Source organism: Arvicola amphibius, chromosome 1 (genome assembly GCF_903992535.2).
Source record: "Arvicola amphibius chromosome 1, mArvAmp1.2, whole genome shotgun sequence".
Classification (NCBI taxonomy): Eukaryota; Metazoa; Chordata; class Mammalia; order Rodentia; family Cricetidae; genus Arvicola; species Arvicola amphibius.
Genome location: NC_052047.1, coordinates 188,570,094 through 188,585,129, shown reverse-complemented (window position 1 = coordinate 188,585,129; position 15,036 = coordinate 188,570,094). Strand labels below are relative to the sequence as shown.

Here is a 15,036-nt window from a genome sequence, read left to right as displayed (position 1 = left end):
TGATTTTATGTGTAATAATAGGAGAGTCCGACTCCTCTTTGGTTCTTAGAGTGCTAGGAGTTCTTTTAGTATGTCCATACCTTAAGCATCACTCTGGGAATTGGGAATGTGCTTTTAACATTCCTGGGAATCAACACATCAATAACCAGGACATGAAATGGTGTGTGTGTGTGTGTGTGTGTTTGTAATTTATAATTTAGTATAAGCTGCTGATGGTCTGTAATCTCCTAACCTGTAGTTTAAGTTCTTTGTAAGAAATAATCCACTGATACACTAACTTGCAATGGTGTTACCTCAGGTAACATAATTAGATGACTCTCAAAATTTCCGTTTTTGCGGGAGAGGAAGGGGGCAAATCTGGAAGCTGTTCTCACATCTGTAAAGTGCTTGTATAAGGAGTCACGAGGTGTGACTCCTACTCATCTCTGTCTCTGAGCTATTTCGGGGGCAGACAAAGCTGTGATTCATAAATTTCAATATACACAAGAATATTGAGTGAGTCTGCTGAGGGAGTTGACAGCTGGGCTTCAGCCCCTCAGGGCTTGTGGGCTTAGCTTCCAGGTCTAGAGCAGCCTTAGGGAATGCCATTCTAATACATTGAGAATGCTGCACAGAAAGAGATAAAGCTTATCTCTGCCCTCTCTCTTTCCATCAGTCTACTACTAGGAAATCTGCAGATTCCTGCTTGCAATGATACAGAGTGTCTATTCTTAGCCAGAGATTGGACCAAATGGCAGGAGTGACTCAAACTGTTACACTGTTTTGATTTCACTTTTGTTCACTGTTAATCTGGTGAACCAGCTTCATCAATCCAGACATAGAGTAAACGGGAATTTAGCCCAGGGGGAAGCAGCACTTTTTCAATGATGGGATTTTAGATACTTTATACCATTGGAGAAATTCTAGATTTGAAATTAATTAAAGAAATCTAACCACTTTGAGTTATAAATGGATAGACTAAAAAGCCCACCACTTCTTGTGGAGATTCCTAAGGAACACTCTTGATATTTAAGGAAGAAAACTATATAAATTCACCATTTGTGGGGCTGTCCATGCAGTTTGGGGAGATAACATAGGTCTAGGTGGGTCAGGCTCTAGGTTCAGTTCCCAGACTGCACAAAAGAATGCAAGGAGGAGTATGACTCAAGAATAATGGTATCAAGAATTATACACACATTCTAAATAAATTCAAATAAAAAGAAAATCACATTTGCCTAATCCCTTATCTTCAAAAACAATTCCAGAATAGTTGATTAGTTTTCAAAACACAAATCAAATTATTGGCTAAATCTTTCTGGTTTCTTAGATTTCTGAGATTCCCCCCAAATAAATCAGATAATTTACTCAATAAAGAGATATAAACATCCCACTTACATTCTTTAATGTAGTCCATACTTCACATTCCCTTAATAACCCAGTGTGGAGAAGAGAGTCAGCTAATCACCCAAGGACCAAAGAAGAATATGTGAAATTGGTATTACACACCAAACTGCTAGCAGGAGGCACTGTGGGGCAGTGGTCTTATACCCTGTAAAGACTTGTCACATGTATTGACTCAATAAAATACTGATTGGCCAGTATCCAGGCAGGAGGTATAGGTGGGGCAACCAGAATAGGAGAATTCTGGGAAAAGGAAAGGCTCACTTTAGAGTTGTTACCCAGACCCAGAGGAAACAAGGTGAAAATGCCTCACTAATAAAATGTACCAAGCCACATGGCTAACACAGACAAGAATTTTATGGTTAATTTAAGATGTAAGAGTTAGTTAATGAGAAGTGTGAGCTAATTGCCAACCAGTTTATGATTAATGTAGATCTCTGTGTATTTCTTTGGGACTGAACAGTTGCAGGACAGGATGGGACAGAAGCTTCTGCCAAAAAAGAGAAAGGAGTAGATTGAAGGGAGGACCTATTTCTCCCCAATTGTAATTGTCATTGTGATTGTGATTATAGTGATTGAATGATAATGGACTCTATAGGCTCATCTATTTGGATGCTTTGTCTGTAGTTGGTGGAACTATTTCGGAAGGATAAGGAATGGAGGCCTGATGAGAGAAGGTGTGTCACTGGGGTGGGCTTTTCACAAGCTAACTCCATTCCCAGTTAGCTCTCTCCCCCATGTCTATGGACAATAATGTAAGCCCTCTCTTTCTGCTTCATGATTGTAGATCAGAGGTCAGTTCTTAGTTACTGGTACAGTACCATGCCTGATTGCCTGCCTGCCTGCCTGGCCCCCTGCCTGTCTGCCTACCTGCTGCATGCTCCCTTTCCCTGAGGGTCATGGAAACTATGAGCCTCCAAATTAAATTATTATTTTATAAGTTGCCTTGGTCATGGTGTCTCTTCACATCAACAGAAAAATAACTAAATAACATCTTCAAGACCTAAGTGTCAGTTCCGGATCAACCTCTCATTGGAAATTGCCATGAGATTCAAAGTCTTTGTAATTGCTGAGTTCTGTACTCAAAGATCTGACCATTCACATTTGAATAATGAGCATCAATATGATTTAAATAGACCATTTAAGAGACGCTTTGCTAGCATGAAAGAAAATAAATCTGTCTAGCAAATCACTGTTGTTCTAAGTTGTACTGGCAATATTTATTCCTCCCTTACTCTATGTATCTAGTAGTGACTACCAATACAGGAGGAAGTGTCCCTTAGTCCTTGATGTTGGACATGGCAAAGGTAAACAGGTTGATAGAAAGGGTAAATAGGTACACTGTGTTTCAGTGTGTGTCATGTGGAATTTTCCAATTCTTTTACAGAACAGACTCAAAGCACTTCACATCCAGAGATCCCCAACAGAGCCAGTAGGCTCTGTTGAGATCACCAAATGTCAATCCACCCAAAGACTCATAAACAAAGGATGTATAGATGTTCCAATGAGTGTTTCCTTGTCTGTTGGGAAGGTGACTGCATACCAGTACTGCAGCCATGTCTGATGGATATGGTAGGTAAAAAAGAAAATCATTAAAAGAGAGAATCCTCAGCCAAGTATGTAGCTTTAATATACAAAAATACATTTATTTTCAACAATTTCAAAACCACTGTCCTTTTTACAGTAGAAATATTCAAATGGAACAGTAAAACCAAGAACAGTATATGTACATATACTGTATATATATAGAGATATGACTCATGCACTGTATTCCAGTGTTTGGTACACATATTGCAATTTATGCCCCATTTAACCCTTGAAATGAAAAGGATCTTTAGAAACATTTCTAACACTGACCTACGCTGTAGCCAGCTAGATTTCTCTATCACATTCTCCCCGTGTCTCACAAGGAGGAACATGAACAACATCCTGTAAGGGTTACTAGGTACAAAATGTGGCCTCTACTCCCATATATATATATACAGTATATCATTCTTTAGAACAGGTGTGCTCAGGCAGAGCCTGGAAACGAAAACAATGCTTATAGCATGGTGGAAAGTGATCCTACGGAAAAGAACTGGCATGTCAAACGTGTGGAGGGGCTGAGGTGCTAGGGAAATGAAGAAGGGCTTTGAAAGCCATTCACCTCAGACGTGAGGACTACCTTAAGGGAACTGGAGGCAGACATCTGACTTGAAGGAAGTTGTGTACATCTGACAAGCAAATAGCACAGCTTTGCTAAATCATGTCTGACTAATATCATTAAGGGCTAGGCCTCTATTTGGCCTGCAGGGTGTGCACAGACTCGGGATTCCACAAAATGGCGCCTCCAGTCTAGCCTCTGACTCTTCTCATTCCAGTAGATACTCACTGAGCCTAACATAGTGCCCACGGACTGTTCTGAGCCCTGAGAAGCTTGGAACTCACCATGAGCAATGCACATATTCCTGGAATCCAATTAGAAAACAGAAACGCCAGGATCCTTAGATCCATTGCTCCTTCTTGAGAGAGTACTGCTTTCTTGGGCTGATAAATAGCATTCTTTTTTTTCTTTTTGGAGAAAAAGTCTTATCTCCCCAACTGGGTTTCAATTTGAAGTCTCTACTAGGCCTTGTGTTATCTTCCATGTTATCTCATGAAGAAAATAGCCCTCATGGTCTCAGATGCCAATAAAGTCTTTCCTTTGTTAACTGCCCCCAAAGAAGCCCTCCCCGCCCACTTTATATACATAAGCAGAAACCATCTATGCTGTGGACAGAGACGCAAGAGTTGAGTGTGACAGACATCTGGAGAGCATCCAGAATCCAACACATCAAGCAGGCTGGGGGGCGGTCGGCACTGAAGGTGAGTGCATAAGCCAACACACACATCTTTCTTTTTTTCTGTTTTCTTTTTTACTAAACATTAAATTATTTCTTAGGAAATAAAAAGCTATTTACATTGTAATTATATACAATATGCCATCTGTAGCCTCAGAATTGACATGCACGAGGCAGGGCCTCTTTCAGAAAGGTGTGCGTGCCTTTGGCAGCTACATCCACTCCCCCCTCAACCTACATCCTGCAATTGAACTGGGGGATGATATGTGTTGTGTGTGTATGCAGTGTGGAGGGTGGCAGGGGCAGGAGAAATAGAAATGAACAAAAATCCAATTCAAAAAAAGACAGAAGAACACAAGAAGGTCTTTGCTCTACCACCAGCAGAGTAAAGCAAGGAACCTGTGGGAAGACGCATCCTTAACACAGACACAATCATGTATTCCTTCATCCATTGCAATCAACTAAGGATGCCTTTGTTTCCTTCCAAAGCTCAGTATCTGCCTGTTATTTATGAAGGAACCCTTGGTAAACAAAAGGTAAAAAAGACATTTTCATTTTTCCATAATAACAGTAATAATAGTCATAAAAAATAAAATGTCAGGAAGGTGGTTGACCACGCAGCTTCTTGGTTAAACACTAGTACAGTTAGGGATCTCCTTTGTGCTCTCACTGTTTGCAATGGTGGCAATGCCTCCTGCAGGGGAGAAAAGACACAGAGAGGAGACAGAGTAAGTTCCACAGGGCTTCTGGCTCTTCCCTTTATTCACTGCCAAATAACAAACTGCCTGGAACAGGTTGTAGTAGTTTTTAACTAAGTGGAGCATCTAGATATTCCTACTGGATCACTAGCTTCTCATCCACCTTCACAGAATATAGGTAGGCCCAACAGGTTGACAGTCATCTTACATTATCTTACATTATCTTACTGCTCATTACAGCAATAGCTGTAATAGAGTAAATAATAAATTTTGAAACAAGATTATGTTACCATAACCAGTGTTTTCCCCAGTCTTGCAGTCCAGAACTGTCCAGTGGCACAGGTATGCAATTCCAGCTAATGACAGAATGTTTGGAGGACACAGGACTTTGAGTGTGGTGGCACAGGCACACATACCTATGACCCGTGTATCCAGCTCTTTGTCCAGCAGTTCTTCGGGCTCAGTGAAATCACTGAGTGTGATTTTGGGGGCATTTTCACTTTGGCTCACTGATCCGATCATCTCCTGCTCCTTGTCATGTTGGACTTGGGCATAGATGTTTATCCAGGGGATTTTCCTACATGAGGTAGGAACAAAATCAAAGTGAGATAAACGGGCAAGCCTGATGTGAGCAACAGAAAGTGCTAGAGGGTAAGTAGAGGAAATGCCATTTACAGGAACAGCCAGCATCAGGGAATGGCCTGGCCACATACAGACCCTGAAGCCAAGGATGCAAGGCTAGCCAGAGATCAAGATGCCAGGTGAGATTGAACCTGCAGAACTTCCTTTAAAGGGGGCAATGGTGTTGATGAGTTATTAAGTAAAGTCTGAAAATATCCACCTGCTATTACATTTGCAAAGGAGCTGGATTTTTAGTCTTTTGAGACTCAAATGACATCTTTCACTAAGTTGGCATGTATATAATTGATTCTGTTGCTTTCTTTTATGAACAGCCCAAAATAACAGACTCATAGCCATTGTTATAATTTTTACAGCAATAAACCTGGGTCAAATATATAAAATATTTTGATAGTTTCCCTCTCTGCTTAATGGGAATAACAGTTGCTTCATTTTTTAGCATTAAGAGTAATTAATAAAAAATAAATAAATAAGAGAGTAATTAATAGAGGTCAAAGAAAGACATACAAGGAATAGATTTTGAGACATGAGGCAGTCAATTTAGGATTGGAAGAAAGTTCAGACCAAAATCCTACTAAGACTGACTTTTTCCCCAACCCCTCTGGCATGATCCCCTGCCTGACTCTCTTCCACTCTCAGCAGGCTCCTCCTCATGCCTAAAATCTAGTGCTCTCCATACCCTTATGTGAACAGCTTTCAACCACGGCCTTCAGTATAATGTGACTTGTGACTCAGATTCAAACGGGATGGATCTGGGATCTTCATTCTGCCAAGTGCTCAAGAGTGGTTGATATCAGTGCCCCTAGGTGCTTATCAATCTGAACACTGAGCTATAAGAATCTACACAAAACATTCCTCCCCCTGTGGACTTGACATTGAACCAACTGTTCCCTCTATCTATAGAAGACATCTACTGTTCTCATGGTGATGCTTCATCCCTGTCCTTCAGAATTCAGCTCATGTGTCACTCCTGAAGACTCCTCCTATCCCTGATCTCTCCTGGTTTAAAGTGCAATTGCAAGACAAAGTCTATTAAACCAGTCAGGTATGAGTTTAGTTCGCTATAGTAGCTCATGCTTATTCATTTGTTTTTCTGTCATTCTCACTCGACGGGCAAGGTCTAAGTGGACTATGTTCACAGCTATACAGACAGCACACAGTTTTACTTAATAAATGTTTGTTGAGTGGATGAATAAAATATTCAAATCCTGTACTCTATGCATTTTGCTAGACCGGTTTCCAATATGAAGGCTTCACTTTAATGCTGGCATGTTATAACCAGAAGATATTTTTTCTTACCTCATTGAATGTTGGGGATATTGAACTAAATTCTAAAATGAAGGAAAGCCAATAAATATCTTCTAATGTCTTATTCAACCTAGTGTATTTCATGTATTCCTAAAGGTCCACCTCTCTCTTCTAGTAGGATTTTCATGCTTGTATCTTCTTCATTCTATTCCAACCCCAAATGAGCCCAAATATGTAATGAAGTTTTCCAGGATAACTCTCAAAGGAAACTCTGAAAATAGGTTTTAAGCACACACTTTTCTCTACCTTTCCACTATGCTCAATTTTCGTGTCTTACTTTTCTTTCCATACATGAAACGTTGTATCCTCACATTTCCCACTGGTCCATATCAGGGAGACCCAATTTATAATACAGTAAATGTGTATAATCTTGGAATTAAAAACCTACACATTCCATGAATGTACAGAATTGAAAATTCAGGGGTCATAGTATCAACTCAGTTGACAGAAGAACTTGTATAGCATCCATTAAGCTATGGGTTCAATCCCCAGAATCCCACAAACTGGCCATGCCTATAATTAGAGTACTTAGGAGGTGCATGCATGAGGATCAGTTCAAAGTCATCATCAGTTATATAATGTGTTTGGGGCAAGCTGGAAATAAAGGGGAAAAAGAAAATACAGACAAAAAGATAATTAGATAGATGATGAAGATAAATAAATAGATTAGATAGATAGATAGATAGATAGATAGATAGATAGATAGATAGACAGACTGAGTTGGTCCTTACTTTGATTTTTAAATAAATACATATATAGTCTAATGAATTAAATTGCTTCTAGCTAGAAAACTACAATTGCTTATAAATGTGAAGTTCAACTGTAATGTTAATATTCACTAGGTCTAGGGGCAGACGTAGTGTATTCCTGATCATACAATTTGTTATCCCCCCTTCCTGCTTAGCTAAAGACATCTAGGAGTGTTTGTACTCATTAGGCTTTACAAAGACTGCTCACTTTATTTCAATCTCTGAAAGTAAACATGTTTTCATCTTCAATAGATGACTGGAAGGGACTGGCTTTGACATCACAATTTGTAACATTATAAGAAGCTGTCAAGTTGCTTTTCATTGCTTAATACATTCACTTGTAGAATTTTTGAAGATGTCAGTCAAGTCTGAGCTCCGTGTTTCCATAAAGAGATCAAGGGATGTGTCTTGGGCCACATATCCACACAGGTTTAAATAAGAGGAATAAGCTGGGAGACTGCAAGTATCCTAAAAAGCAGGCAATCAAACCAAATCAGGTTCAGTTTAGATCCATCTGCTCCAGCTATGAAAAAGCAGATTTAAATTATAATGAAAGCCCTATTGAAAAAATAGGTAGGAAGAAATATAAGGGCTCTAACATTTTCTTGAATAACCAGAAAAACATACATAATGATAGAAAGCAGGTCTTTCTTGTTGAGGATTTTTCAGAGAGTAAAATCACATCGCAAGGATTTTTAATTATATTGCTAAGGTTTCTGGAAACCACAGTCACCGCCTATGAAGCAGATGTGATGTGAAGGGTGGGGTGCTATTTACATGAAGGATATTTAGTGATCTTACTTCGCTCTCTTTTTCTTAACTAATCTTACTGGGTGATTCTAAGTGCATAGAACATAGTAGGTACTCGGTATGTATTTGTTGGATGGATGGATGTTTAAATTAATTTGTACTGGTAGTCCTATCAAGAAAAAAATTTGCTTGTATAAATGGTAGAGTCAATAACCTAGAAATAAAAGCGCAACTGTCCCCATTACCTTGCTGAGCCGATCATCAGTGTTTGGTATCCAGGTGTAACTACATGTATTTTGATAAATGTCAACATGAAAAACTGAGCTACCATATCACTGTAGATGTTGATGCATGTTCATTGTTATAGAAATGCTATTGGATGGTAATGAACAAGGCAGAGGAGAATGAGAGATCCAGGAGGCTGCCTGACCTTTCTTTGTTTGCTAGCTGGCATACCCTGCACAGTCACCAATGGGATTCTACAAGATGGGAAGAAAAGAAAAGGCCAGAGAAATAAAGGAAAATTTAGCCGAGTATCAAGCAAAGGCCTGGAGCATTGGGAGGTAAACACAGAACAGGAACGTGGACTAGGAAAGTAAAGGTTAACTTTCGGCTTACTGCTGTTTATCCAGTTTGACTGGCTCTAGTCCACTGTCAGAAAAAGAAAGTTTGGGCTGATAATTGAGAACTACAAAGTACAGTAATTCTGAAACATCATTATCTGAGTGGATTCAAGTACAAAAGTCTACAAAGTTAGAGTTGTTTACATAAAGAAGTTGACTATCCAGGGAGTTTAGCCTTCTTTATACATAAAGGTTCTGAGTCATAAGATATCTTGCACTAATTTGAAGATGTGTGATGAACAAAAATTGCATCTTGCAGAATTTCTATTGGCTCTCATCTTCATCTACCATGGGATGCTAGAATAAGCCAGTGACATTTTACTCAGTTGGTACTCAGCTCCCGGTCTTTACATTCCTTACAACCCAGAAATTCTCACAGACACATACTTGGGTGACTGACATTCTGTTTTGCATATAATTTAAGTACATCCATAAAATGGTGTCTTGTCTTATTAGACATTTTCCCTTTAATTACACCAAAGGGTTTTTCCTGTCTTCAAAGCAAACAGGAGCAGATGCACTCAGCCACCCTGACCCAAAAGTACATGATTCCCCATTCACATTCGTAAGTCCACTAGTGAAGTAATGCCAGCCTGTCTTTCCAGTGAGCGTGGGAAAGAGTTGAGAGATTCTTGCCCGTGTTGCCCACAGCAAGTTTTATATTGAGTAGAAAAGACATTCCTAAGCACCAGAAACATCCACCAGAGAAGAGAAAAATGGCCAGGAAAGAGTAACTGCCCCTCCCCCGTGTCCACCTTCTCTACAATCCACAGAGATTATCTTCGTAGCCCAGGAACACTCCCAGACCAAGACATGTTTTAAAAACTCACATAATTCATAATGTTATCTTCATTTTACCCAGGCTTCTCAATTAGGAAGACTCTTCCTCATAATTTTTGGGAGACAGTTATTGTGTATATTAGTTTATGGCCCATGGGCATCATTGGAACACACATGTTTAATTCACACAACAAAACCATAAGATATCATTGTTTTCCACAGCATACAAGTGAGGAAATGAAGTCTTGGAGATGTAAATACACTTGTCCAAGAGTATAAACGCCAGAAGGAAAACTGAGTCCATGTGATTTCAGAGTTTGTATTACAAATCAGTAAGCCTCTTGGGAGCTCTACATAATTTGAATGCTAGTGCATAATTGTTCATTTTAACTCCATTCTTTTTGTTAATATCCTATTATGTCACCCTTCCCGGGACCTTCAAAAATAATTTCTGAATATATGTGTGTGTGGTTCTTTGTGTGAACAGTTTCTTTTAAAAACAGTAAAAGAAGGAAACAGGAGCAATTTATAATATGCAACAGTTTATTCTTTCTTTTTTTTGAAAACTTGAATCATAGTCTCATATAACCCAGGATGACATCAAAATTATTGCATAGCTAAAGATGACCTTGAACTTCTGATCCTCCTGGCCCCACCTTTCAAGTGCTAGGATACAATCACGTGCCATTATATCTGGTTTATATGGCAGTTGGGATCAATCCCAGGGCCTTGAGCATGCTAGATAAATACTTTACACAGTGAGTTATATGTCCATCACCCACCTTGCAGGTTGAAACAGAGATATTGGATAGCAACAATATGAGATAAGGAAACATATGTATACAGTGTACATGAGTGCATGTGTCTGTATTCATTGAAAATGAAGATTTTTCTCTGTTTAACTACTCTGCATGGTTGTTGGTCTATATGAATACACTTCTGGAATATCTGAGAACCTACTTCAGAAATATGGGTGAGATCTGAAAATCCTCTCACACATTTATTATGGAGAATAAATCGGTTTCAAAACTAATCTTTATTTTCTTAATCTATTAAACCTACAAAATGAATTATTGGTCAGATTCTCAAACACATTCATTCCCTGATTCTAAGTCACTCCTGTTTTTTCTCCAGCACTAAGGAAAGCATCAAGAAAAACAAAGATCACATTGTAAATATGAGTTGAAGAACATCAGTCATAAGAAGAGTCAGCTGCAATAAACCTCACCTGGAGCTACAATCGGACGAACAATAGCACTTACCTTTTAAACTTGTAGATCAAAAACACAGCCAAGCCGACAAATACCACTGACAACAGCATAAGCATGGCGGAGCTGCTGTGCCCAGCGCTGGAGTCTACCAGTGGAGCTGGGGGGAGGGAGGGAAGGAGAAGAGATGTGCTCACTATGAAGCTTGAGCGAGGATGGAGATACTGGAGAACAGAGGCTGATTGCCCACCCTGATTTCCAGTCTCCAAATGCCTGTATGCTACTTGGGCATTGGACATGCTCTGAGGAGAAGAATTATTCTAAACTTTCATGAAAACTTAAGCTCCTCTGTTGTGTCTGGGAACACCTACTGGTTAGGGTATATACTGAGTATATGTGACTCACTGAGGGAGTAAAGGTCTTGCAATCTTGGTCTTGTTAGTCTTCTTGACAATGTGGCAGCACACTGATAACTTTGGGTTTACCATAAATAAAGTCTTAAACTGTTTTCTCTCCCTCTACCACACTCTGTGGGTATAAATCCCCTAGATGGTGAGCCTTAGGAACTCTATACAAGAAAATTCTGCCGTTCGAGGCCAGCCTGGTCTACAAGAGCTAGTTCCAGGTCAGACTCAACACTACAGAGAAACCCTGTCTCGAAAAACTAAAAAAAAAAAAAAAAAAGAAAAAGAAAAAGAAAATTCTGCCGTCAGAAAGACCCACCCAACAGGCAGACTCTCCAGCATCCACATGACCATGTCCAATAGGACACGCCAATTCTATTCCTTTTGTAAGGCACCCAGTGACAACTACCTGATCTGTCTTCCCACATGACTCACATTCTGTAAATGGAATGGGATCTTAAAGTTTCCTGAGTTGACCTCTTATAGAGACTCAGAATCGAAAACCTTTGAAGAACCCAAGTACCGCCCATATAACCCAACCATCTCAAATATAAAGTCAAAGAAATAGAACATTTTCTCAAAATAGTATTCAGAATTCAATAATAAAGCCACTTGTAAAAACGTCTTCCTGCAGTAGCTCCCAAGATACCATCAGCCATTATCAAGCATACAGGCTTAGGTATTGCATCATCTATGGAAAAGGGTTCAGAGGGTATCCCTTCCTTTTTCTGCTCAAAATAATAACTCGTCCATCTTCACATTCCCTGAATCCAGCAAGCACTCACCTAAGGTCAGCTGTGTGACATATACAATGACCTGGACCCCTGGCTTCAGCTCAAACTGTACCAGGTTTTGGTTTAGCGCATTAAACACGGTCTCTACAATCTGTAAAACAAGAGAGAGGGTTCATGGGTAGACGGGGCAAATGATAGTACTCCCTTATGAATCAACTGGCAAAAAAAGTTCATTCATGGTATATAGACATCTTTATCAACTTGGTTCTTATAGCTACAGAGCTTTCATGTGACCAAGAAGTGGAAAGGCAGAAAGAGGTACGTCAAAAAAGAAAGAGCAGCTTTCCAAAGCTCCCATGAATGAGAGCTCCAACAGACATCGCATTTCATTCGACTTCTCGCTTAGACTTCTTTCATCCCTGCCTTTATAAGCAGAGGCCTGTTGTGGGTTCAATGGAAGAATGTCAACTCATCGTTAGGTCTTTAATCTGATCAGGTAACACACTGGGTACAGAGGCACCCGCAAGGATTAAAGCCCAAGCAGAACCCCATCCCAATCCTCTGCATATTCTATTCCACAGACAATGGGAGGCAAACATCAAAGAAGAGGCTGCCTCCTTTTAAGGGATAATTTTTCCTTTTTCCTTTTTCCCACAGCAAGTCTCAGAACACACAACACTGATTTAACCACTCTGATTCCCACCTGAGAGCCGAGGCTCACTTAGCCTGTTGTCTCCAAATCTTATCTGCCTGTACACACCTTAATATCACAGCTGCTATCCATCACTGTAATTACCTGTTTATCTAAATGGATGGATAGTGGAGCTTCCAAATATAGTTCATGCTCGCTACTTGCTATTTCAGAATAATGAAGGCTTAGAGAAGTGATATGTGCACCAAGAAGATGGATTTATTTTTTAGTGACTTTAACATACAGCCTGTGATGCGAAGAATTCCTTCAGTCCAGACAAAAGGATACCAGCACTTCTTCTGCCTGAGCATTACGGATGGGTGTCACCCAAGCCAGGTGAGAACTGGAAGGATGCAGGAGTTTGTGCAATGGTTACTCCACATAGGAGCAAATGTGTTTAAATCACACAGCCTTTCAGCAGCTTTGTTCCTTCTTATTTCCATGTCTCTTGACTTAGCATCATGAGGAGATAGGAGAGGACAGCACAGTGTGCAGCCAGCAATATCCCAGTGGAAGCAAAAGCGTTAGGGAAGAAACAGCAGACAAGAGCCTATTTGCCTCCAGAACTGTGCGCTGATCACATGAACCATGTGTCCAACAGTGACTGTCAGTCATAACCCACTTTGGAAACAATATTTATTTGAAAATAAATAGCAAAATCCATCTTTCTCCAAAGAAAAGTGTCTAAAAGCAATATGTTTCCTCTCCAGAACATTGACCAGCATCTCTAGGGCCCATGCAGTTTAAAGACCTTATTCCCACAAACAGATAGGGAAACACCAGTATGCGTGACCCTGTCTGCCTCTGTCTCTCTATTTATATCTGTCCCTCTCACTCTCCCTCTCTCCTTCACCAGTGGAAGGCACGAAAGGCTCAAGAATGCCACGCACTGGAATAAGTGAGGCTGGGGCACTATTCTATCCCTGCTTATTATGCATAGGGTTGATAATTGTTCAAGATCCAAGAAGTTGGGACAAGAGCCACTGGCTGACTGGTAGGCTGCTCTTGCTCTTCGACTAGAGACCACTTTATGTTAACACAGAGACTGGTGTGGTGGCAGGTGTCCCAGTCGAGAGTCTGTGACTTACTTGCTCTAGATCCCCTTCGTGGCCTTTCCTCCTCTCTGTCAAGTTCTTGGGTGGGAGGATGAAAAGCTCTGCTGAAGTGGGGAGACCTGGGAACACGGCCACGAGAATCTGGTCTTCTGGGACGCTGGTTACCTGCAAAACGTTTAGAGAAAAGAGTAAGGGTTTAAGTGCCAGCCTCCCATAGACCAGTAGCCAGGAACAGTGCATTCACACCCTTAAGCCCTGTATGATGTTTTAAAAACGTCGTATTCCAGACCCAGGCTGCAGTGTACACCCAGACCGTCCTTCTGTTACCCCTCAAGCTGCCAGCTAACACTCCACTGCCTTCTCTGCTCTCACTTTCAGTTGTCCTGAAACTCAGAGAGTATTCCAAATGATTCCACAATGGTATTTACTGGGAACATTTACAAAAGTTTTTTCTTGTATTCTCCGCTTCTTTTTTATTGAGAAAACTAGACCAGCAGCTCAAAATTGAACAGAATGGGTCCAAATGAGGAGTAAGCAGTTACAAGGAAACATGGAGGTGGGCATGGCAAATTCAAAGTAACAGCAGAAGAGCACTTGCCTCTCCAGTTAAAGCAGGAATGTTTTGAGTTTAATAGCATTATTGGTGTGGCTACAGTGGAAGGAGAGCCACTCACTGGGACTGGCAACATGAAAAAAAAAATTGATACCTATCACCAATTTGCTTTCCAAAAGAATTTATTTCAGACCATAAAAATACTCATGTTCTTCAACCTGCAACCATAACATGTTTAGTCCTAAGGAAATGATTCAAAATGTCTGAAAACCATACATAGCAATAAACATGATATTATCTAAGGTAAAAATAAATGGGAAACCTAACCACTCAAAAATTAAGAAAATACTGCTATAATCACATGGGGAAATATTATTCTATGTTGAAGGTGATGTTGAACACTATATGAGGTCATGTGGTTACTTACAATGGCTGCATACTCATTTTATTTCTATACAATTCTTTCATTACAAGTTTATAAAAATACAAATGTATATAAGATTTAAATTCTAAGTCTTAAGATAGGATTATGGGTGATTTTTTTTTATTCTTGAGCATCTGATTTTATTGAGTTATGTTATTAAAAATTTAAAATAGCCAAGCTTCTGATGGAAAAAATTGGTTAAATGAACTAAATTTTCCTGT

The 15,036-nt window shown here is 39.9% G+C and overlaps 1 protein-coding gene across 1 annotated transcript in view; it reads right to left on the bottom strand.

Moving 5' to 3' along the window:
* Nucleotides 1-4,828: 4,828 nt before the first annotated feature.
* Sorcs3 (sortilin related VPS10 domain containing receptor 3) overlaps nt 4,829-15,036 on the bottom strand; it is a 628,415-nt gene continuing 618,207 nt past the window's right edge. The window contains exons 23-27 of the mRNA XM_038331480.1: nt 13,872-14,003; nt 12,144-12,243; nt 11,009-11,114; nt 5,314-5,474; nt 4,829-4,893 (exon numbers count right to left, since the gene is read on the bottom strand). Coding sequence (XP_038187408.1) covers nt 4,829-4,893; nt 5,314-5,474; nt 11,009-11,114; nt 12,144-12,243; nt 13,872-14,003 — 564 coding nt within the window. The remainder of the gene's footprint in view (nt 4,894-5,313; nt 5,475-11,008; nt 11,115-12,143; nt 12,244-13,871; nt 14,004-15,036) is intronic.